This window comes from Cervus elaphus, chromosome 9, assembly GCF_910594005.1.
Source record: "Cervus elaphus chromosome 9, mCerEla1.1, whole genome shotgun sequence".
NCBI lineage: Eukaryota > Metazoa > Chordata > Mammalia > Artiodactyla > Cervidae > Cervus > Cervus elaphus.
In genome coordinates, this window is record NC_057823.1 from 39255768 (window position 1) to 39282806 (window position 27039).

General features: G+C 35.6%; 1 protein-coding gene across 3 annotated transcripts in view; it reads right to left on the reverse strand.

The window, feature by feature from the left end:
- The window catches only part of COMMD10 (COMM domain containing 10), a 178940-nt gene that overhangs the window by 32419 nt on the left and 119482 nt on the right, over positions 1-27039 (reverse strand). The window contains exon 6 of one of the 3 annotated variants that reach the window (XM_043912323.1): positions 1388-1430. The exons of the other annotated variants lie outside the window; for them this stretch is intronic. Coding sequence (XP_043768258.1) covers positions 1398-1430 — 33 coding nt within the window. The 3' untranslated portion in view covers positions 1388-1397. Of the gene's footprint in view, positions 1-1387; positions 1431-27039 lie in introns of those variants that run through there. 3 annotated transcript variants of the gene reach the window in all.

Below are 27039 nucleotides of genomic sequence, written 5' to 3' on the forward strand. Positions count from 1 at the left end.
AAAACTGTTTTTTAAAAATCACAAAATAATATAGTTTACTTGATGTAAATCCACAGACCATCTCAGCCACACTGGAATATCTTTTAATCTTTTAGAATTCAAATTTTATGCAGTGGAGAAGGAGGGCCATGGTGGGGTTGGGGAGAGGGCATAAACTGACCTCAACTATCTTTCCTCACTTCAAAATTCTCTAGTCAACTTCACATTCTCAATTATTTATTTACTAATACTTTAACAGTTTATTACCATTACAAATAAAAGTTACGTTTTATCTATATCATGGTAACTTCAAAATCCTACATCAGACAAATATGTTTAGATTTAAAACCCGACGTTAAGACAAATGAACACTAGAATATGAGACTCAGCAGTTTACCATGGCCAGGTCATCTGATCTACCCAGATGTCTGACAGACGAATGCTAGGGCATAGTAATCTCTGGAATAATGTTTGGGAACCTACTTGTTGTCATAAAACAAAAAGTAAAGAATTTTTCAATAAAAAGTAAGGACCTGTAATCACTCATATATTTGACACAGCCCCAACCACACGAGTCCTGAATATACTAAGATAAACAGAATAACATGGTAAGAATTTTGACTTTAAAGGAAGAAGATAATGAACTAACTAGTCTAATATTCCTTCACTACAAACAATAAAAACTGGTAAAGATAGTATTACTGAAATTTACCACAACATAAAATTGTAATAACGGATATTGTATTATTTTTTAGATTTTGTTTTAGTGTTGTTTTAAAAGATTGGTGGCAAAGTGAAAAAGATAAGATGACTTGCATAGCCATGCTACAACAGTTCTCAACTTTGGCTCTAACAGAACCAAAAACAGGAATACAATTTTTCTGTCCTCAGAGCCACTCCCAAAGATGCTGTGAATCTTGAGGCCAGGGCAGATGTATTAAGTCTAAACAAAATTAACATCAACAAAAAGAAAGCTGCAGAAGGCTATCCTGATGCCTATCTAGGATCAGGCATACCTGGTCTGACGTATTTTCTCTTAACCTTTCCCAAGTCTTTGTTGTAAAAATCTCCATTCTTTGTCATCCAGTTTCCCTTCCTAACTTTCGTGTTACATTTTTTCTAACTATTCCTCACAGGGTTGCCTTGCAGTTCATCTATATCAGAACTGAAACTTTCAGTGTTGCCCCAAAGCTACACGGAAGTCAATTTATGCACTCTAAATTTTTATTTATGGAGAATTCAAGGTCACAGAGGTATAACTGTTTAATGAATATTCTGATGTGAGCACAGAGCATAGGGGTAAATACTCAGGTTTTGATCCTTTATTCATTGAAGAAAAGCAATACAAAAAGCATGAAATTCTGGTGAAAAGTAGTGCAGGTGAATTCAAAGACAGAACAGTTCATACCTGGCAGATTTCAGTACCCCAAAACATATTGGTTTGGAACAATCTGAAGGGAAAAAAAACAATCTTTTTTATCAAAAGCAATCTCTCAGTGATAGGAAAGTCTTCATCAGTTATTACAGGGGATCTCTTACAGTGGCCTTTCATGAGCACCCCTCTTTGGAGTTAAAAAGATTACATGATCTAGAAATGGTTAGATGCATTGCAGTACAATTTGAAATTCATGTTTCCAATCTGTCTTTTACATTTTTGAGATACTTACAATGCTTTTCCAACAGATTTCATTTTACTTCAGTAATTCCTAATTTCTTACCTATTTTGCAATTAGTAAGCTCACTATCATAATAGCTACTACTGATATTATGACACTAACATACACAATTTACCAACTTTCAGATTATGCATGCATATTAACAAAATGTATTATACTCTAGAAGTTGCCTTTAGTACAATAAATTTTAACCATATCAAACTTTTGCCTTTGTTTTTCACTTTTTACATCCAAACTTTTTACTCCGGCTCAAATGCATTAAAATTGCACCTCCTCAGAATTCAATTTTTCTGATAACTGTGTAACCACCTTTAAAAACTAATGGCTAATATGGCAAAAAACCATCACAATGATGTAAAGCAATTATTCTCCAATTAAAACAAACAAACAAAAAAAAAACTAATGGCTACCTAGTAGAGGTTATTAGGAAACCAGATGCTTAAATAATTCCAGGAAACCTATCTCATTCTTGATTGTTTTGAAACCTAATTAATAGTAAGGTGTTCTTCAAATTGTTTTTCTTGAGACCTTACTTTCACATACAGGTTAAAGAAAAAGTTCATAAGACTTTATTTTTGATACAGAGGAATATTCTAACACTAAAAGGATAATAATTTAAGAGCCAGAAATAGCCCCTTATTTTCTATTTTTTGCTGGGGGCAGGGAGGGAGGTAAAGATTTCAAATTAACTTGTCAAGATATGTATAGATTAGAAGGTTGAATAAACAGGCAAATCTGAGTGTTTAGAGCTGCGTTTCTTTTCTTTTAAAATATGTCAATTCTTGCAGAAAAAAATATGTGATCTAATTCTAAAACACCATTTAAACAGTCTAATATGGGGAGTGCCAATGCCACATGTAAGAAACTTTCTGAGACAGAGAGAGAGAGTTGGAGGATATTTATTTGGCTTAGTGACTAAAGCCATCTTAAACCACAAACTTACATACTGAAAAATAGAACAATTTTAAAAAATTTTTTAAGTTATTAAATAGAAAAGAAGGAAATCTGTGCAAGTTGTATCCTTTAACTTTTTGTGATTAGTTTCTATCTGAGCAAATCTTATAAAAATAAGAAAACCTTTAGACAAATAGTTAATGTAAGGAGATGTCTGTTAAATTTGAGAACTCAAAGCAGGGAAATAAAATGATTAAATCTACATTTTGGAAAAAAAATCAAGTATTTGCTGAGTCTGTCACATGCCTAACTAATTTGAGACTGTGGTATTTCCTAAATTACAGTGTGTGAAAATTGAGGAAATAAATTTTCTCTATAAGGCACATAGCCTTATAGAAAACGTTTTCTCAAATTTATACCAATTAAAAATTCCCAAATAAAGTTTTCTGATTGGACTATCAACAGGTTAAGTTTCCTATTCAACAGTTTAAATAATTTACTTGATAATACTATTTGGTTCTAAAAAGGCTGACATAAAATGTAGTGTGTATAAATCAGAAAATGCATAATACTGGCTGTATCATAATACTAGAATGTGGAAAAAAGGACACAACTCCTTTCGTACTTACCTAATTATTTTCTATTTTCTTTTTTTCGTTCCTGTTTTATGTAAAAGTGAGTATATCGTACATATATGATCCATATAAATAAATTACATGTATATAGAAGGGGGCATACACCTAAATTTTTATTGATAGAGTATATAATTAAGGAAGACTGAGTAATACAATGAAATTTTCCAACTATAACACTGGGAAATATTCATGACAGAAGATTGTAATTATTTCTTTAGTAGGGCACAGAAAGTAGGAGCCATGAAGGAAAAGATTGAGAAATACATCAGAGAAATAAGATCATATTAAAATTAAAAATTTCTTTTCCTCAAACAATGCCTTAAGACAGAAAGCAAGCCACAAAGCATGAAACAATAATCTATAATCAACAGTGGGTTAGTGTCTAGTATATCTACAAATAAATATGAAAAACAGACAACTTGACAGATAACAGACTTGAAAAAGCACTCTACATAAGTGGGTTTCTAAACAGTCAATATACATATCAAAAAGTGCTTAACTCACTAATAATCAGGAAAAACAAATTGAAAGCTCATTGCAATGTCTCTCTACAAACTCACCAGCATGGCTGAAATTAAACACAGTGATAATATCAAGTTTTGGAGAAGACATGTTATCAACCACAGCTCTCATACACATCTGGTAATAAGCAAATTGGTATAGCAACTTTGGGAAACTTGATTACCTACTAAAATTGAACCCATGATCTAACAATTCACATCTAAGTATATGTTCAACAGAAATGCATGTGTATGTGCATCAATCATAGCACAAATTCAAATTTCCATGAATATGAAAAATGGTTACACACACCACGGTATGGTCACACAGTGCCATACTATGCAGCCAGGAACACAAGTGGTGCTATGCAAAACATGGAGGAATTACACACAAGCAATGCTGTGGGGAAAAAACACCCAGAGACAAAACAGTAAATTCTGACTGACTCAATTTATACAAAACTAATCCATGATATCTAGATGGGAGAGTGATTAACTTTGGGAAACAGGAAAAGGGCAGTGGTTAGGAATCAGTAAGAGGGCTTCCAGGGATGCAGATAACACTATCCTTCGTCAGTGGTTGGTGGTTACACAGGAGTGTTCATTTTGTGATAACTCACTGAGCTATACTGTTATACTTCTTTAAAACATATGGAGACCAAAAGCTAACTTTAGCAGCTTTACTCTGAAGATGAAATTAATATTTTCTTAAACATGGGCAAGTTTTTCTTCTAACTTTTCACAGAATCCTACTAAGAGGAAAGGCAAGAATTATTTTAGTATAATAGCTACAATGTCCTCAGGCTTTAAAAATCATTAGCAAGTATAGTATTTACTTTATAGTCTATATAACTTTAAAAGTTTCCAAAGAATTCAATTGGGAAATAACAGTTGAACATGAATACTGGAGTAATTACTTGAATATAATCCAGAAACTAAAAAATAAAGAAGATAAAAATGAAATGTTTTTAACAGAAAAGTTCAGTTGGAGATATGTAGAACTGTTTGAGATATATAGAAAAATAATTTCTTCTGAACTGAAGGACACTCCCTCCAAGGCAGAGAGGTTATCTTAATCAGTGGTATACAACTGTGTCAAGCTAAAAAGCCGCTTCACACTGAACTGAATTGTATATGGGAGCTAGAGAACCACAGATTTCACTGCCACATTGCAAAAGGCAGCAACCCTATTTCTGACATGACACAGCCTGTCAGGACTGTACATTATATTTCAGAAGTCCAGGTTATGTTTGCATATTTGTTTTGCTACCAGCAGCAAGTAAGTTTAACCTGCCCTCTGTGATTTATCTGTTGTCATACTGGTTTGAACCAAACTGAGTCAAACCAAAGCAATCGCGATTAGAAATAAAGAGCTCCGGGGTGTCACAAGTGGCGGCCCAGAAGTGGATATATACTGAACACATACAAGTTGAATATCTCTGTCCTAAAAATGTTTTTTATATTAAAGTATCAAAATCATGATTTAAAAATGATATTTGTCTTTCTCCTTCTAGTTAGAAAAAAATTCAATCCCTGGTGTTGAGACTTCTCCCTTAAAACAACCTTAGCATAAATATTCAGAAATAACAATGCTCAGTAAGCTGAAAGAAAAGACAAAACCAACTTTGACGTTGTTGAACATTTCCTTAGATATCAAACTACAGAGTACTGTGTCTGCCGTATACTGTTAAAATTTCTTTACATACATTAATTCATTTCATCCTCAAGCAACCTATGAGATACAGAATGAGACAGAGAAATTAAGTACTTGTGCAAGGTAACAAAAATGACATTTGAACCCAGGCAATCTGATTGTAATTTCTGCTCATAACAGAAGAGACTGGTCAACTCTAGCTAAAATTTATATCCATATAAAATACTGAACACAGGAGCATTTATAATATTCATTGATTCAACAAATACTTAACTGAGTGCTTAAGACAGGCCAGGAATTACTCTAGGTGTTTCAAATTCAACAGTTTATAAAACTAAAGTTCCCTGCTGCTGTGGAAGTTTTCATTTGGTGGAAGCTGACAATAAATAAGTAAAATACATCTGTCTAATAAAACAAATGGCTTGTCTGAAGCTACAGGGCATGAGATATACTGGAAATACGCTGCACTGTTATTCTTAGGGTATAAAGAGAAGGTTTCACTGATGAGGTGACATCTGAGTAAAGATCTGCAAGAAGTGAAAGGATAAATCATGAGAATATCTGGGAGTGGAACGTTCCAGACAGAAGTATCAACAAGTACAATATTCCTGAGGAGAATGTGTGCATGGTATCGTAAAGAAACAACAAGGAGACAGTATGTCTGGAATACAGTCAAGTAAGAGGGAGACGATGAGGTGAGAGGAGGAGAGGGAGAGGCTTTGTTTACATAAAGGCACCGTTAGATTTTACATAAAGGCTACAGTTTCCAGATAGGGAGCCATTTAAGGGATTTGCACAGACAACCAAGACTGAACTTTGGGTTTTAAGGGTTCTAGAAGACTCTGTGGTACCGGGGAAAATAGTCTCAGAGGTTAAAGCGTCTGCCTGGAATGCGGGAGACCCGGGTTCGATCCCTGAGTTGGGACTATCCCCTGGAGAAGGAAATGGCAACCCACTCCAGTACTCTTGCCTGGAGAATCCTATGGAGGGAGGAGCCTGGTAGGCTACAGTCCATGGGGTCACAAAGAGTCGGACACGACTGAGCGACTTCACTTCACTTCACTTATGAGGTAAAAAGCAATGAACAAAAAGAGAAGGGTCATAGTCAGTGAGGTTAACATTTCTAAAGGGTCAGGGTCTTTACTGGCAGAGATAAAGAGAGAAGAGGCTAAAATTTCCACCTGCACTGTGGTTGGGAAGAATCCAATCTGAATGACACCTGTTATGGAAGCCAAAGAGACAGTAGAGGCAGACACGACAGAGGAAAAGTGAAAGTCACTCAGTTGTGTCTGATTCTTTGAGACCCCATGGACTGTAGCCTGCCAGGCTCCTCTGTCCATGGAATTCTTCAAGCCAGAATACTGCAGTGGGTAGCTGTTCCCTTCTCCAGGGGAACTACCCAAGGGATCAAACCCAGGTCTCTTGCATTGCAGGTGGATTCTTTACCATTTGAGAATAACATCTGTTATGGAAGCCAAAGAGACAGTGGAGGCAGACATGACAAAGGAAGATAGGGAAATTCCCAGCAGCATGAGAGTAATGTAATGGGTTCCTCATGGAAATACTCACAGGGAAAGACAGTGAGTGTCACTGAACAGCAATGCCAATCAACAAGGCAGCTTTGCTAGCTAACACTTGCAAGCCAGGCATTTAAAAGACTTGCCTGCTTTAAAAATAGGCAAAAAGTCCTAGATAGCACGGAAAAGAATACGATTTCAATTTTGTAATAATCATTAAAAGAAGGTCACATAAAGAGAAAAAAAATACCCCCAGTTTGCATATAAATTCTCATGGGAGTAATAATCTAAAGCATATTGTTTTGAAGATGGGTAAAATTATTACTTTAATACCATAAAATGGATGAGTAAGGAATGATATAAGCTGCTTATGCAAATATATTTGAAATGAAGTAAAATTCGGTGTTCAAATGGAGAAGCTATTGAAGTGTCCAGTAATGATACATTTAAATAAAGCAATTTGGCTGGAAGTGCATTCATCTGTAAATAATTTACACACAGATCGAGTTATTAACTAGCTTTAAAAAAAAAAAAGTATGAGTTCTGAAAGCATACCCAAAAGGATAATTTCGTCTCTAAGGATAAAGAGTGCAGATTTTAAAAGGGTCTTAGAGTTCCTTCAAGAAGAGATTCTTTGAAGTATAAATGGCTGGTAGGGCACAGGCAGAAGCTGACGTGGAGCCTCGGGAGTGCTGGGGAAGAGGGCCCACATCTCTACTAACTCAGTCACTCAGCAGAGTCTGGATCTCGGCCATCTCAACAGGTCTGAGACTTTTCATTTTGCTGGAAAACCCTCCCCTGGTCTAACCAACTGTCTACATCCCAACCGTGAACTTCCACCTTGAAGGTACTATTTTTGTAAGATGACATAGAGGTCGATGGTTTCTATATTTCAGATCTGTGCTTTTTATACATATTTTGCAGTTTTCTCCATTTGTGAAATGTGCCAAAATCTACTCACTGACTTAAAAAAAAAAAACAAACAAACACAGGTACAATGAAGAAGAGAGTATGAGCTAATAAGAAGAAGCTCATCAGTTAAAGACATTAAATGGAGAACAGGCTGATAATGAATACTTTTAATTCCTTTGTGGAATCTTTTCGGTTCTTCAGGATTCAGCATTATAAAAGCTGTAATTCCCTTTGACTGCTAATCATAGGATTGCTGCTTGCTTGTTAGATTTTGAGTTTCAATTTGAATCAGTTGCCTTTCTGGATAACTGCTTACCTGTCACTTATATTTTGGGGGTATTTCATCGTATACTCTGGGGTTAGAGTCACTGCTTCTTTACTCTCCTCTTATCATCTATTATGTTTCTTTGGAGATGCACTTTTAGAGTTCCTGCAAGTCTGCCTCATACATGTTTGCATTCACATTTCATGGACAGTTTAGCTCAGTATATAACTTCTAGTTTCAAAATAATTCTCCTACAGAACCCTAACAACATTTTCTCCACTATGATCTAGTATTCAGGGTTGCCACTGTGAAGTGTAATAACTGTCTAATTCAGGTTTTTTTGTTGGTAACTTATTTTTCTCTTCAGGATCTCAGGACTTTCTTCTTTAGTCAGTAGACTAAAATGCCAAAAATATGTATTTACAAGGGAGTATTTTATATTCATTCATTCTGTTTGATACTTGCTCAGCCCTTCTATCTAAAGATTAATACCCTTCTTTAGGTTTTATGATTTTGTAATTATTATTTCCTTAACTTCCTCTCTGGATTTGACATACATTATTTGTGCCCATTCATTATCTTTGAACATGCTTCTGTGTTTTGTTCTGTTTCACACATTATGTTCTTTAAAAATAAGAACATGTTACAGTTTGTTAGAAAGTGAGAGATGCTACTGAAATGAAATGAAATGAAAAAGTGGAGCAGAGTAAGTAAGTTCAGGTGCTGGAGGCAGTGGGAGAGTAAAGGTGGTGATTTTTGAACAGGATGATCAAGGCAGGCCTGCCTAAGCAGCTGACATGCAAGCACTGAGAAAAGGCTACATGGCTGTCTGACGGAAGAACATTCCAGGGAGAGATACAACTAGTACTGAGACTCTAAAGCAGAAAGTTCCTGGAATGTTGGAGGAGCGGTAAGATGACCAGTGCAACTGAAGTAAACTGAGTGAGGGAGACAGGGTGGTAGAAAACAAGATCAGAGAGAAAACCTCGAGGCGACCGTGTCATTTAGGATTTTGTAGACTACTGCAGAGACCTCCCAGTATGTGTAAAAGGGGTTTCCCTTGTGGCTCAGCTCATAAAGAATCTGCCTGCAATGTGGGAGACCTGGGTTCGATCCCTGGGTTGGGAAGATCCCCGGGAGAAGGGGCCTGGGGAATTCCATCGCCTGTGTAGTCCCTGGGGTTGCAAAGAGTCTGACACAGCTGAGCAACTCTCACTTTCACTGCATGGTAGAACAGTGATGGTTAAATTTGAGCAATTCCCCTTTGATTGGTAGTATTATTAAAAACAGATTTAATGTTCCAGTTATGAAAACTATTATTTATTTTGACTTTATTTCCACTGTAACTTCAGAAATTTTGGCAAAAAACAATACCCCATCATGCTTTTATTCTAAACTATAGATGCTATAAGAAAAAAAAATGTATGCAATATTTGAAACTTAACTACCCCTGCTTTTTATTACCTGGTCAAATTATTACTTAGTAAAGTTCACTTGGTTATATTTATTTAAGAAAAAAGGACACTGCATTTCTTGTAAATCAGCAGTGATGCTAAATTCTACATCTCTTGATTTGTACCAACACCATCATCTCCTGCTGAAAAGAGAGAGTAACAGGAGAAACCTTGGGAAAGATTAAATGACAGCAGAGCTAAGGGGTCAGAATATAATATCTTAGTTGTTTCAAGGCAATTTTCTTGGTTGTAATCAAAGTAAATGTAATAAAACTAAAAACAATCTGCCCCTAGAATGTTACAATCTCCTGTTTTGAATAAATTCATATTATCTGGAAATCAATATGGCTCATGTTGCACACAAACAAGGTCTGAAAATAGTAACACCCCAGAGCTCCAAGAGGATGCCATAGCCTTGAACTTTTTAGATCAAAATGAAAGGCTATTTCCTGGAAGAAATGATGCTTCTGAGCAAGACATTTCTTAAAATACTATTTCCAGAATTACTTGCAACCACCATAATGAAGCATTAAGTCGTCAGTCTGATTGTTAACAGCACCGGTGACACAGAAAAACTGCTCATATTTACTGGACCACATGACAATTAAGAACAGAGCATTTTTATGATTAATAGGTTAAAAGGCAGGAGTTTTCAATGAACTAACTGGAGCAACTTTCAATTCTTTGATGATTGCCCTGACCAGTTTTAACTAGATTAAAGTAATTTGAAAATGTTTCTCTAAAAGTTACATCTGTTAATAGTTACAAACCAGCTTAAATTCCCATTAAGTTTTATTCAACAAATCTCAAGATTCTGTTCTGAGAACCTCATAAGTACCCACTATTCTATAACAGGATTAGCAGTGCATTTCCACATTATGTTGGTTTGGAAAAATTTTTTTAATGTAGGCTCCCTAGGAGTTCATTTTCAACCAAACAATATCAACCCACTTAAGCCATAAAGACCCATTTCCACTGGCAACAATATGAAAACCAAAACGTATTACATGGGGCAAACTTCCAGGGAATAAGCCCAGCAAAGCACAGAACCAGGATTGTGAGGGAGACTCAGCTTTGATAAAATACCACTGAATAATACTTAAACCAGAAATTATTTCTGTCATTTACAAATACAGATCTGTTTAACATCTTCAGTTCTGTAGGCTAACCATTTGGATGATCCTAAATTTCCTTGAAGCCTTTGCACTTAGCTTTCCAAGTATTTGGTTCTGGTTTTGCTTCAAGCTTAAAGTAATTCTAGCATCCTATAGCAACACACTGCAACAACAAGTTGATTTTTAACAATGTCTTCTATATAGAGATCACTGTTTTTAACTGTTGTCTCTTCAAGAGAAGGGAACAGTAAAGTGTGTCTTTAAATGTCAACCACAAACAAACATATACTCAGTCTGCATGAATCATGGCTTTTAACCAAAAATGCAATACTAACATAACTCTTCATGCAAGGATCACGGTAGATTTTATATACTTGTAGTTAACAATTCTCACAAGATTTGTTGGAATTAATAACATATTTTTGTAAAACAAGCCTCTATTTCTCCCATCCAAACTTATTTCCCTTCAACTCTGTTTCATAAAAATGAGCACAAGGAAGGGCAGACAAACAAAAGGTCACTATATGAGACAGGGCATGTACCTTCTTACACTGTACAAAGGGAGGACAGAATGGCAAATGAATGAAGTACATCAATGTGAGAAAGGAACTGAACAGAGGTGAATGCAGAAAAATAGGGGAGGAGATGGAAGAGGTAAAATGGAGAAAGAGAGATAGCTAAGTGGGAAAAAAAACACAGGAAGAGAAAGGAGAGGTTAGGAGGGCAAAAAGAAAACAAAATGAAAAAGAGAAAAGAATGGAAAGCCTTCAAAAAATATTTGAAGGTTCATTTGAGGTGGACCTTAATAAGCTGATAAAATTCTGATTAAGTTGAAGGAATTTACTGGGAGCCACATTTGATGAAACTGCTTGAATTTTCAAATACTAATTAAAATGTTTGTTTTTAAAATGTTTCCTTTAATCCTCTCATTTATGTTTATAAAATAATGCTATAGACAGAAATTAAGATACAGCCGGAAGTGACTATGATATCCAAGAACTTTTGGGGAAAAAAGAGAAAAAAATTTGTCATATTTTAAAATTATGATAAATACTAACCATACTATGTATGAACTGAGAAAAGTGAAGTTGTAGCTACTATATACTGCAACACACAATATCCTAGATATGATTTCAGAGCTTTTAAGACTACTACGCTAAGGCTTCTCTGGTGGCTCAGTTGATAAGGAATCCACCCGCAATGCAGGAGACCCAGGTTCTATTCATGGGTCAAGAAGATCCCCTGGAGAATGGAATAGCAATCCACTCCAATATTCTTGCCTGGGAAATCCCATGCACAGAGGAACCTGGCAGGCTACAGTCCATGAGGTCAAAAGAGTCGGACACAACTTAGTGACTAAACCACCATACTACATACAGTTAGAAGAAAGCCAAAAACCATGTGATCAGGGAAAGCATAGTTAACAAAAACACAAATTTAAAATTTCACTCTTTTGAATTGAACTGGAGAATTTCTTATATTCACTGCCAAGAAAAAACACCTAAGAAGTGAAAACTTAGATACCTTCATTGCTGAAATACTGACTTTGAAGAAAATACAGTTCAAAACAATAAAATAGAAGAATTCCCATTTGCCAGAGAGGGTATGATTCTCCAAATACTCTGATGTTTAAGAACTTAAGAAATACAGTTGGGCCAAAAATAAAGTAGCTGACACTAAAAAACTCTTATTATAAAAACTGCAACAGAAAAATTCCAGATGAACTAGCAATTAACTATTTCAATTATAGTTATTTCATGTCAATTATATTTAGCCAAAATTATAGCACTATATCTAACACGAATAGGCTGTGGAATCAGTTTGATCTTATTTTACGAGGCTCTAAGAGCTGGCTTGGAAAAGACCCTGCTGCTGGAAAGACTGACGGCAGGAGAAGGGGATGACAGAGGGTGAGACGGTTGGATGGCATCACCAGCTCAATGGACATGAGTTTGAGCAAGCTCCAGGAGTTGGTGATGGACAGGGAGGCCTGGCGTGCTGCAGTCCATGGGGTCGCAAAGAGTTGAACACAATTGAGCAACTAAACTGAACTGAAAAGCTAGCAAAACCATTTTTAATAGTATGGAGTGATGGGGAGTACTCCAAGTCAGCCTCAGAAATAGCCTTAAAAAAGAGGAATTAAGGACAAAAAAAAATTTTTTTAATGCAATTTACAACTGTATCTGAAATCATTAAGTGGTAAACTGGGAGGAAGGCAATGTCAGTTAACATTTAAAAAGCTGTTTCTAATGAGGATGATATACCACACACACATTATACCTACATATCACATTGATATTTGAACTGATTCAAGTAACTTCAAGAACTGTTGATGGTGTGGAGAAATGAACAACACAATTTTTCATATTAGCTTTCTTGGAGAAAATTATATGGTAGAGATGGGGCTGTAAAAGAGGGAGACTTTTTATTTTTAACTTGTATATATCACTGGATCTTAAAGATCCATATCCACTGGACATTTAATGATAGGATGTACCCCATGTTTACTGTAAGAACTAAATGTAATAACAGATTTTTCACTAGTAGTCTAATAAATAACAAAGTCATATATTTTATTCATCCTATAAATGTTTAAGGGTCTACAATATACTGAGAAATATGTGAAGTTCTAGTGATCTGGTAAAAAAAAACAATGTCAATCTAATGAATCAGACAAATGAATTTATTAAAATATATTAAAATACAATGACATATGATAGATGTGCAACAGGTCAGGAGGGACAATGGAGAAATACCTAAGGAGAGGCACAGAAGAGAGAAAGCTTCCCAGTCAAAGTTGAATCTTAAAAGTATCTTAAGAGCATACTAAAAGAAAAAGTAAAATTATCTGTTTTCAAATGACTAAACTCTAGAGACTGCACAAAAAAACTGAAGAGAATAAAGAAATTCAATAAAAATGCAAGATTAAAAAAAAAATCAACATGCAAAAGTCAGTCACATCTCCATACACCAAAAAGGAACTATCCAAAAAAGAAACTAACAACAACATAACAAAACATTTATAATACCATTAAAAAGAATAAGATAGTTAGGAATAAATTTAACCAAGGAGGTAAAAGATTTGTATACTGAGAAGCACAAAGCATGATGAAACAAATTAAAGAAGGTATGAATAAATGGAAAGACTTGGAACATTTAATATTGTTAAAGTGTCTGTGCTACCCAAGGCGAGTCACAGATTCAGTGGCATTTCAAAATACCAATGGCAGTCTTTATAGAAATAGAACAAACAACCCTCTAATTTGTATGGAAACACAAAAAAACCCTGGATGCCCAAAACAATCTTGAGAAAGAAGAATATGGCTGAAGGCATCACATTTCCTGATTTCAAAACATATGACAAAGTTACAGTAATTGAAACAGCAAGGTACTAACATAAAGACACATATACAGACTGACGGAAGAGAACAGTGAGCCCAGAAATAAACCCATGTATATATGGTCAACCGATCTTCAACAAGTGTACTAAGGAGAAAAGGAGAGTCTCTTCAGTAAACCGTGTTAGGAAAATTGGATATCCAAATGTAAAAGAATAAGACTGAATCCTTATCTTACACTGTACACAAAAATCAACCTGAAAAGAAGTAATGCTTCAATTATGAGACCCAAAAATTTAAAACTACTAAAAGAAAATTCAGGAAAAAACACTTCTTGGCAATAATTTCTTAACAGGACACCCAAAAGACTGGTAACAAAAGTAAAAACGGACAAGTGGGGCTACATCACGCTAAAAAGCTTTTGTACAGTGAAGGGAGGAATTAAAAAGTGAAAACAGTAACTTACAGAATAGGAAAAAATATTTGCAGACCATATATCTGATTGAGGAGCTAATATTCCAAATATAAAAGGAACTCTTCTAACTTACTAGCAAAAACAATCAAACAGAAAACAAGACCCCAAAACCATAAATAACTAATTGAGAAAAAGGCAAAGGATCTGAATAGACATTTTTCTAAGGAATACTTACAAACGACATGGATGGACCTAGAGATGGCCATACTGAGTGAACTAAGTCAGGTAGACAAGTATCACATATTACTTACATGTGGAATCTTAAAAAAAAAAAAAAAAAGGTACAAATGAACCTATTTACAAAACAGAAATAGAGTCAAAGATGTGGAAAGTATCTGTGGGGGGGATAAATTGGGAGACTGAGCTTGATATATGCACACTACTATATATAAAATAGATAACGAATAAGAACCTACTATGTAATCACACAAGGGACTGAACTCAACACTCTGTAGTAACCTATGTGGGAACAGAATCTAAAAAACAGTAAGTCTATTTATATGTATAACTGATTTACTTTGCTGTAGTGCAGAAAACTAATACTACCTTGTAAATCAATTATATTCCAATAAAAAATTTTAAAAAGAATACTACAAATGGCCAATAGGTATATAAAAAGATGTTAAACCTCACTAGTCATCAAGGAAATGCAAATCAAAACCATAATGAGACAGTTAACAATACTGTATTACACACTTAAAATTTGTTAAGAGAGTAGATCTCATGTTAACTGTTCTTACCATGATGATCAACAACAACAAAAATCTTCTAGACCATTACCACTGAGAAAGCAATAAAAAAATAACATAAACAGAATGTAATGAGGCTGCTTTGCTACAGGGTCTCATAACGCAAAGTAAAGCAGATGATTGTGCTCTTTAAGGCCTACTTTCTAAAAAATATGATCCAGAATACCTAGATATTGGAAAAATGAACTGTATTTAGAATATAAAGAAGACTTACTGCAAAAATAGAGTGAATGAATTTTTAGGATATTAGTAGCAAAGAAAGAAGGCTATTTTACTTTTATGTCACCTAACAGAATTTCACATCATATAGGTATTTCTTTTCACTTGCTGGACAAATAACTGTGCTTGTATTTTTGTTGCATAAACAAACCCACATGTGATTATATATTGTCATATTGTGTTCTCCAGCTGTTTCATATATGAATGACTTGTCTCCCAAATTACATGACAAACTTCTTTAGGGCAAATTATACTGTCTTCTCCTTTTGTATCTATTAGTAGCTAACACTGTGCTGGGCTACAGAACTGCTCAATAAATGTTTGCTGAATTGAATGGTACCCTTAATCACTGCCATTTCTTTTCTCTGAAGTACAGTTGAATAGATTTAATGCCGTGGTGCTGTCAGCCTTTATACTTCATCCTGCTTCTGTGACTACCTTGCTTGCTAGGAAAAGGCAAATTCAATCCTCACATTTGTTCAATCAATGCTACTCCTGCCAGGATTATCAACAATAATGACAATCAACGCTAAATCAAGTGGTGAGTTTTATTACACACAAGTATCTGTCACCTAGAGACTGAACCCAAAATACCTACGTTAGATAGAGTCATTATTAGTCTGTACCTGATTCAAAACAAATGATCAATCTTAAATACAAGTTCACTACCTGTATCTCATTCTGTTAAGTGGGAATAAAAAAAAATAGTAAAAAGGGAAATAATAAAAATATTTTTAAAGTTAATAAACTATAAATGTCTTCTACATACTGGCATTTTTATGCCTAAATGTGAAGACAAATTAGTTTCTTATAAAGTGAAATTCTTCTACTCTAAACTGTAACATCTACAAGTACACATTTATTTTATACTATTTTACAGAAAGATAAAACAATCAACCTTAACCCTATCAGAAGTTGAGGTCAAAATCAAAAGTATGATTCTCAAGTTAAGTTAATCTTCAAAATATAAGCTATGTCTTAATGCTTATTTACTGCAGTGAAGAATTTTTTCTTTACAAATGCAAAAAGATTAAACTGAATTAAGTAGTTCAAAGCTTGCTTATAATCAAGGGTAAGTTATAATATATAACATGTAACTAACAAAGAGATAATCACAGTGATCCTAAAAGGTCCTATTTTAATAAGCATGAATCAGAAAAGCAAAAAGATCAGAATCCAGATATAACCGTCATTCACAATCCTACAATTTATGACAAGTCACGATTTATGCAACCGTGAAAAGATTCATTTAAAATCATAGTGCAACTATATTATTTCCTCAGGTTTAATTGAAACTTTGAAGGAAAAAAGAAGTATCGGCCAATTAAAGGTTCTTTGACAAATCTATTTTACTGCACCTTTTATATCTATAATTCTCTTGAAATAATGGAAAAAATTACTATATATGAACATGAAAAATGAGATATTTCCTCTCTTCAATTACTTTTCCTAAATAATTTAAAATTAACATCTAGTTCAGTTCAGTTCAGTTCAGTCTCTCAGTCGTGTCCGACTCTTTGCGACCCCATGAACCGCAGCACGCCAGGCCTCCCTGTCCATCACCAACTCCCGGAGTCCACCCAAACCTATGTCCATTGAGTCGGTGATGCCATCCAACCATCTCATCCTCTGTCGTCCCCTTCTCCTGCCCTTAATCTTTCCCAGCATCAGGGTCTTTTCAAATGAGTCAGCTCTTCACATTAAGTGGCCAAAGTACTGCAGTTTCAGCTTCAACATCAGTCCTTCCAATCTAGTTAGTGTTGTACAAAATCAACAACAATGAATAAAATTTTTTTTAAAACTCTGGCCTAGAATATGAATAATGTTAATGTACTATCAAGTGGTGGTTCTGTGGCTTACATTATATCTCATCCTCTTAACACAGTTTTTAAAGGTGAATTGGAAATATATTTTTCTATCAAGCAACTACAATGATTTGGCTGAAAAACTCTTATCTATACTAACCTCCCATGGCAAAAATTGAGATTTTCTTTCTAATTTAAGGAAACCAGGGATGAGGCCAAATTGAACAGTTAGGAAAAGAGTCACAGTAACAGTAACTATATTCATATTTATCGCTACAATGAAAAAAACACCCTTCTAATCTTGATTCCCATAAAAGATTTAAAGTTCCATTGAAATGTAAGCACATGTGTATTATTCCGATGACATTTTATTCCCTCTCTCGCTGGCTGACATTTATAACATGACCTAGTTGAGCTAAAATTGCCATAGTAAAAAAGTAGCTGCATTGTGATAAGTGATTTTACCTAGACATGCTGTCTGGTTCCCACTGGTATACACACACTGACATCCCTGGGTGAGAAAGACTAATTCCTTCTACTTATCTTTTTCATGACAAAAGGCACTGATAATGACTTTTAAAGTTTCTTGCTTACTAACTGAAAAGCCATGAATGTTCAGCATCACCAATCAAATCAGAAAGCTAAGCCCTGCAATATTACAAGATTAAAAAAAAAAAAATCCTGAAGCCAATACCTTGGGAAATGAAGATAAAAGAAATGAAATCACATAAGTGGGTGGCCTTAGTATTGCAGGTCACATTCCCTACTCCCTGCAAGTAATAGTGGACCTGTAGCTGGGAGGCATATGACACAAAACATAAATATGGAATTTCTTTTCATTCCAATCCCAAAGAAAGTGCCAAAGAATGTTCAAACTACCACACAATTGCACTCATCTCACGTGCTAGCAAAGTAATGCTCAAAATTCTCCAAGCCAGGCTTCAGCAATACGTGAACCCAAAACTTCCAGATGTCCAGGCTGGATTTAGAAAAGGCAGAGGAACCAGAGATCAAATTGCTAACATGTGCTGGATCACTGAAAAAGCAAGAAAGTTCCAGAAAAACATCTACTTCTGTTTTATTGACTACGTTAAAGCCTTTGACTTTGTGGATCACAACAAACTGTGGAAAATTCTTCAAGAGATGAGAATACTAGACTACCTGACCTGCTTCCTGAGAAATTTGTATGCAGGTCAAGAAGCAACAGTTAGAACTGTATATGGAACAACAGACTGGATCCAGATTGGGAAACCAGTACGTCAAGGCTGTATGTTGTTAGCCTGCTTATTTAACTCATGTGCAGAGTACACCATGTGAAATGCAGGGCTGGATGAAGCACAAGCTGGAATCAAGGTTGCCAGGAGAAATCAATAACCTCAACTATGCACATGACACCATACTTAGGCAGAAAGCGAAGAAAAACTGAAGAGCTTCTTAGTGAAAGTGAAAGAGAACAGTGAAAAAGCAGGCTTAAAATTCAACATTCAAAAAACTAAGATCATGGCATCTAGTCCCATCACTTCATGGCAAATAGAAGGGGAAAAAATGGAAACAGTGACAAGACTATTTTCTTGGGCTCCAAAATCACTGCAGATGGTGACTGCAGTCATGAAATTAAAAGACGCTTGCTCCCTGGAAGAAAAGCTACGACCAACCTAGACAGCATATTAAAAAGCAGAGATATTACTTTGCCGACAGAGGTCCATTTAGTCAAAACTATGGTTTTTCCAGTAGTTATGTATGGATGTAAGAGTTGGACTATAAAGAAAGTTGAGCACCAAAGAATCGATGCTTTTGAACTGTGGTGTTGGAGAAGACTCTTGAGAGTCCCTTGGACTGCAAGGAGATCCAACCAGTCCATCCTAAAGGAAATCAGTCCTGGGTGTTCATTGGAAGGACTGATGCTGATGGTGAAACTCCAATACTTTGGCCACCTCATGCAAAGAGTTGACTCATTGGAAAAGACCCTGATACTGGGAGGGATTGGGGGCAGGAGGAGAAGGGGATGACAGAGGATGAGATGGCTGGGTGGCATCACCGACTCGATGGACATGAGTTTGAGTAAACTCTGGGAGTTGGTGATGGACAGGGAGGCCTGGCGGGCTGCAATTCATGGGGTCTCAAAGAGTTGGACACGACTGAGCGACTGAACCGAATTGATTGAATTAATAATGGAGCTGAGCTTAGAATTTACCTTACATAAAAGGTAAGTAGTGGTGGCAGCCGTTTAGGGGCATTCTGGTAGGACCTCTGGCAACCCAGTCCAGTATTCTTGTCTGAAGAGCCCCATGGACAGAGGGGCATGGCGGGCTACCGTTCATGAGGTCGCAAGGAGTTGGACATGACCGTGACTGAACAACAGCAGCAGCCCCCGAAGCTTTCTGTTCAGCATCTTCTCGGGGAGTGCACAGAGGGGAAACCTGAGCATCAGCCAAAGCTAGAAGCAGGAACCGGGCTATGAAATTAAACCATGAACTGCAAGTACCCTGCACAGAGCTGTGTAGTACTTAAAGTGTTTCTGCTATATGCTGCAAATTTCCAACTTTTCTACCCATACCAAGAAGAGTTACTACTTTTCAGAAAAAGGGCAGAAGATGAATTTGCTCAAATTCAAGTGACTCAGAGTGAGGGTAAGAAAGGAAGATCACTTACATCTTATGGGGCTTACCTCATGCTTCTCCTCAAACCTTAGGAACTCAACATTCCACATATTGAATGAATGCATGAGAGGGTGGATCCCACAACTTCAAGATTCTTCCCACAACCAAATCACACTAATATACCCAACTGTCTGTATCCACTTCAAACCCAAACACTCCTCAGCTTCTAAAAAGTGAAAGTTAGAAAATTATTTATCATTTGAATTATAAAAACTCTCTTAGTAGCCCATAGGAAAGACTACATGACAGCCTCAAGATAAGTAATAAATGATAAACATACGTGACACGAAAAGCTACAAATGAGAAGACCAAATACAAAGTGGTCAAGCTAATTTATGCATCATCATTTAAAAATGATAATTCTTTCACCTTTAAACAACACAAAAATTTTTCAGTTGATAAGCAGTCTGGAACACTAGAACTTAAAGTCTGAAGACACATTTATAGTCTAATGTGACATTCTGAATGCCATATTTAATAGTGGTAAAATTTATTTATGGCCACATTCAAAATGTAAGACTATATGATTACCTTTTATAGATTCTTTTAATTAATTAATCATATTTTACAAATTCCCTCCCCCCCGCCCCCACACACACACAGACTCTAGCTTAAGCTGAACTACTTGTCCAAAAACTTTACCTTTTACTCAAACAGTTGGTAAAAGCCAAACGCTTATCATGAACGTGACAGTGTGTTTAGGGTATTTTACTCTCATGAACCTTAAATTTTAGAGAGATAAAAATACAAGAAAATAGGCAAAGTGCGTGCAAGCTGGTAAAAAAAAAAAAAGAAGGAAACTAACAATGAACTGGGACAAGCATGGTGCTCAGGGTATGCCTCCCTAAGAATGTAACATCTGAGTTGAGAAAGTGAGAGAAATAAACTATGTGCAAAGCCAGAAAAAGAGTTACAGGCAGATGAAAAAGGATGTGAAATAAACTACAGAAGAAAAATACTAGCATTTGAGGAACTACAAGGATATCAATGTGATTGTGGTCAATGAACAAGATCAGGCTAGGGAGCTAGAGAATTGGGCTCAATCATAAGCCACAGAAAAGAATCCGGTTCTTATACTAAGGACAATACAGAGTTACTGAAAAGTGTTTTATGCAGGGAGTAATGTGATTCAAATAACATTTTAAGAAAGTCAACTTTAAACTGTGCATAAACTGTGTATAAATAGATTAGAGGGGCTCCAGTAGGAATCAGGAAAGTTAAACAATGATGATACTTTGAAATAGGTGTCAGGAGATACAAAAAGATGAGAGTAGATTCAAGACAAAATTTGAAGAAAGAAGCAATAAAGCTAAGAAATGAATGGAGATACAGAAAAAAGAACCTAAGGAGTAAGTCCTAGGTTTTTGCCTTGAGTAATTTTAAGGTAATATTATACCAAAAGTTCTTCAAGACAAATATCCAAGTCCTACACACTCAAAAGGTCATTTAGGAAAGGAAATAAGATTTAGAACAAGTATTTTAAATAACCCACTAACTAAATAAAGAAGGATGAAAAGGAGGAAGGAGGAGGAAAGGAAGGGGACAAAAAGAGGAAGGAAAGGAGGGAGGAAGGGAAAGAAAGAAGGAGGGAGAGAGAGTGGAATCCCTCCATCATTTGGGGCATTTCAATGTCCCCACTGTACCTCACAATCACATCTAAGCTGATTCCTGTTACTTACTTGCTCATCTCCATATTTATTTTCCATTTACAGATAATTTGCATAAAGTAAGCATACTCTAAAATGAAAATTAATGTTGGAATTAATGTCTTCTACAGTTGTTAGAAGAACCACAAACTTACTGATGTTTCATTCTAAGTAAAAATTTTAAATATGAACTTGCAGGATTTCCCTGGTGGTACAGTGGTTAAGAATCCACCTGTCAATGCAGGGGATAGGAATTCGATCCCTGGACTGGAAAGATTTCACAGACTGGGGGGAGAAGGGGTAAACTAAGCTTGTGCCCGCCTGCCACAACGACTGAGCCCACGCATCTAGAGCCCATGCTTCACAACAAGAGAAGCCACTGCAATAAGAAGCCCATGCACCACAACTGGAAAGCAGCTCCTGCTTGCCCCAACTAAAGAAAGCCAGTATGCAGCAAGAGACTCAGCAAAGCCAAAAACAAATAAGTAAAATGAATAAATTAAAAACAATATGAATTTCCAGCTTATAAATACTCTGAAACCTGAGAGAGAAAAAAAAAAAAGGAGCTATATGTGCTACTCAAATCTAAGTAAGAAAATTTTTAAATTGTGGGTGAGATGGTTTCTTGAAATGGACATGAAAGTTTCTTAAAAGTGACAGTGTTATAAGTTTCTTGAGGAGGGAGTAGAATTAGATGTAGTAGAATAGCTAATGAAGCAAGGTTTAGGAGACTTGGGCTCAAGAATTAGTTCTAATACTGTGTATTAATATTTAACCAAACGAAGTATTATTTAACTTGCTTGTACTTACTTTTTCACCAATAAAGTAAGGCGGCTGTAGTAGTAATTATTTGTTTCTCTTCCAGAACTAAATCCAACGCTTTTATGAAACTACATTAATAGAGGTAACACGTTAGACAAGTTTGAGAGACAAAAGGCCTACTTTCATCAGAAAAGCACATTCCCACATGTGAATGGGGGTATTAATCTACATCAAATACTAAGGATAGTAACACACTGTTTACTGATTTAAACTGGGAGTAATTCAATAAATTGATTGCGTATTAGTAGGTACAAGGCTAACCCTTAAAGAAAATATAAAAATGGTTTAGTTTATAATAGAAGAAAGTGTCCAACAACACAGTGTGACACAAACTGTTCCTTTAGGAATAAGAATATTTGCACTGATTTTTAACTTCTCCAATTAATATCACCAAGACCAATGCCAAGCAACTTTCCAATCAAATGCCTTTCAAATGACAGAGGTGAAGAATGAACAATGACCTTAATTAATTAGACTATTAAACACACAAGCACACACCTGAACATGCACGCAAGCACACACACACAGACACACCTTACAGAAACTTAAGAGTCTATCAGCTAAAATATGAATTTGCTGTCCCTTAAAATTATATAAACTGTCAACATGAACCTGGGAGAACTGAGGTGTAAATGAAGATTTAAAAACTTCACTCAAATTTCACTGAATGTTTAGCAGCTTTAAAAAAAAAGTATCATTAAAATCAATAGAGATGAATATGTTCAACTTCTGGTCACACTAAGTGTCAGAGATAACACTGATAAAATATAAGATTAATACAAACAAACTACATTAAGACGATGGAAAGTATTCAAAAGCATACATAAGACTGAAGAGAGTTCATTTTAATTTTGAAAAATGAAAGTAGAATGGGTAAGAGTTCATGGCTTGCTGATTCCCAGGCACTGATCAAGCTTCACAGCTACAACTATAGTTGCAGAAAATGGAGCGGGGGAAAAGGCAGCCACTCTGGCTAAACATGTTAGAAATTAAGAGTTTAGGGCTGGAAAAGCAACTGAAAATTTAAAGAGGAAATCCTGACAGAAAGTCAACCTCAGACCCAAATTCAGAACATAAGCTACACAAATTCATGGCTGGTATCAAAATTACACATGAACATAGGAGGCCCGTGAAGCCTGATAAAAAAGAAGGAAGAGAAAAAAGTCAGGATTTTTATTTGTAATGGTACTATTAACTGAGTTAACTCATCAATCATTTGTAGTCTGAGTGTGAGAAAGATGGCTCTGGACAGACTTAACTCTCAGAGGAGAGGGCCCAAAGTCATCAGAGCTACTATCATTTAGGAGGGAATCCGTAGAAGCAAAGCAACAATACAAAGGATGAACACCATTTTAGCCTAAATCTTTGGGCTAATGGCCAAATTTCGTAGTCACAGGAGAGACCTACAAGGCTTTGGGCTATTTAAAAAAACACAGCACCACCACCACCACTGACAGGAAGCTGTATAATGCACAGAAGACAGTATCTGCAATTTCAGCTCAAGCCAGCCTGCATGCTTAGTTGCTCAGTCGTGTCCAGCTCTTTGTGAGCCCAGGCTCCTCTGTCCATGGGATTCTCTGGCAAGAATACTAGAGTGGGATGCCATTTCCTACTCCATCTAGCAAGCCCACTGGTTCAAAACACCAAAGTCCTCTAAAGAATATGACAGAAGGCAGAGTTACTTCAACATAGAATCTACAATATCAAGTTTACGAGCAAGAATTTCCAGACATGCTAATTAATACTCAGCAAAAATGTATACCCTGGTCTCAGATGGTGAATTTAGCAGATAAAGTAATTCAAAGAAGCTATAATCAAAAAATTTAAGGAAAACATGCTATTAGTGAGTGAATACAGAGGAAATCTCAAGGGAAAAAGGGAAACCAAAAAAAAAGAGAGACTCCAGACCTGAAAAGTATAGTAACTAAAATAAAACATCCCCAAATGAGTCCACAACAAAGTGGAGATGGTAGGGGAAGAGTCAGTAAAAGTGAAGTTGGAGTGATAGAAATTACCCAAATCAAAGGCAAAAGAGAAGAAAGACTGAAGTAAAATGATCAGAATATCAGAGACCTATGAGACAGTACGAAATGATCCAATACATGTAACTGGAATCTCAGCAGGGCAGGTGATAAAAGAGAAAAAAAAAAAAAAATCCAGAGATATAATGGCTGAAAAATTCCCAAATTTGACGGAAAATATAATAGGCTAAGGTAAACACAAGGAAAATTTATACTAAAAATAACACAAACTGCTGAAAGTCAAAGATAAAAAACAAATCTTGAAAGGGGCCAGAGAAATTCCATAAAGGGGAAAATGATAAGGCTGACAGCTGAATTCTCTTCAGAAACTATGGAGCCAGAGATAACTGCAACAACAAAGTACAGAAACCAAGAACTCTATTTCCAGGAAGTCCAATCCTTCAATAATAAAAATAAGTACACGTTCAGATAAAAACAGAGAATATGTTGTCAGCAGGCCTGAATAACATGAAACACTGAAAGAAACTCTTCAGTCTGAATGACTGAACTCAACTCAGGTCTACAGAAAAGATGGATATGAATAAATAAATGGGTAAAAATAAAAGTATGCAAAAATGTTCCTTTCTTCTCTTAAAGAAAATATATGATTATTTAAAGCAAAAGTTACATCACTGTATGGATTTTATGTTAATAATAAAGTATTAATATTGGTTCATCAGTTGAATCAAATGTACTCACTAAAGCAAGATATTAAAATAGGAGAAACTATGCAGGGAGAGATGGAATAGATGGAAACTCTACTTTCTGTTCAGTTTTTTTGTAAACCTAACATTGCTCTAAAAATAAAGTCTATAAAAATTTAATTACTGACATACGGTAATATAATAGTGATTACATCACAACTCCAATTTTTAAAAACTGTTTGGGGTAACAGCAATCCTAACATTAAGCAAAATCATCTTTAAAACAACAATAATAAAATGTTTGTATTCTAAGACATATGTAAAAACTCCTAAGAAATTTTCAAAACGAAACAGTAGAACCAGTAAATGCATTTAGCAAAGTCACAGGTTACAGGGTCAATATTCAAGTATAAACTGGGAGAATGGGGTTGACATATACACACTACTATAGTGATAATAAATGACTAAGAAGAAACTACTGTACAGCACAGGGAACCCTGCTCAATACTTTGTAATAATCTCTTTGGAAATAGAATTAAAAAGAGTAGATATATGTGTATGTATAACTGATTCACTTGGCTGTATGGCGGAAACTAACACAACATTGTAAATCAACTATACTCCAATAAAAATTAATTTAAAAAGTAAATTATAGCTCTATATACTACCAACAATTCAGAAGTGATATTAAGAAAATAATTCCACTCACAGGAGCTTTAAAAAATTCCTTAGCTATAAATTTAGCCACAAAAGCACAAGATCTATGCACTAGGAACTACCAAACATGATTAAGAGAATTTAAAGAAAATGAAAATACATGGCTACATTCCATATTTATACACTGAAAGACTCAATATTGTTAAAGTGGAAAATGTCCCCACTTCATCTGATAAAATGCAATCTCTAACAAAGTCACAATAAGTATTTTTTGTAGAAATTGACAAGCTGGTCCTAATTTATATATGGAAATGCTAAAAATGTAAAGCGGGCAAAATAATTCTGAAAAAGAAGAACAAGGCCAAAGGAATTACACAACCCAACTGAAGAAACTTGCTATAAAGTTACAATAATCAGAATAGTGTGGAACTGGTCTAAAGATGAACATATACATCAATGCAGCAGAAGAGAAAGTCCAGAAACAAAGTCTTTCATTTATGACAAATTGATTTAAGACAAAGGTGAAACCCCGAAATCATCTGGAGAAAAGGCTAATTCATGTAAACGTCTAACTGTCCCAACACTCCTTGTTCAAAGACTACCCTTTCCTGGATTAAAGATCTAAATGTAAGACCAGAAACTACAAAACTCCTAGAGGAGAACATAGGCAAAACACTCTCTGACATAAATCACAGCAAGATCCTCTATGACCCACCTCCCAGAATATTGGAAATAAAAGCAAAAGAAACAAATGGGACCTAATGAAACTTAAAAGCTTTTGCACAACTAAGGAAACTATAAGCAAGGTGAAAAGGCAGCCCTCAGATTGGGAGAAAATAATAGCAAACGACGCAACAAAGGATTAATCTCAAAAATATACAAGCAACTCCTGCAGCTCAATTCCAGAAAAATAAATGACCCAATCAAAAAATGGGCCAAAGAACTAAACAGACATTTCTCCAAAGAAGACATACAGATGGCTAACAAACACATGAAAAGATGCTCAACATCACTCATTATCAGAGAAATGCAAATCAAAACCACAATGAGGTACCATTACACGCCAGTCAGGATGGCTGCTATCCAAAAGTCTACAAGCAATAAATGCTGGAGAGGGTGTGGAGAAAAGGGAACCCTCTTACACTGTTGGTGGGAATGCAAACTAGTACAGCCGCTATGGAAAACAGTGTGGAGATTTCTTAAAAAACTGGAAATAGAACTGCCATATGACCCAACAGTCCCACTCCTGGGCATACACACCGAGGAAACCAGATCTGAAAGAGACACGTGCACCCCAATGTTCATCACAGCACTGTTTATAATAGCCAGGACATGGAAGCAACCTAGATGCCCATCAGCAGACGAATGGATAAGGAAGCTGTGGTACATATACACCATGGAA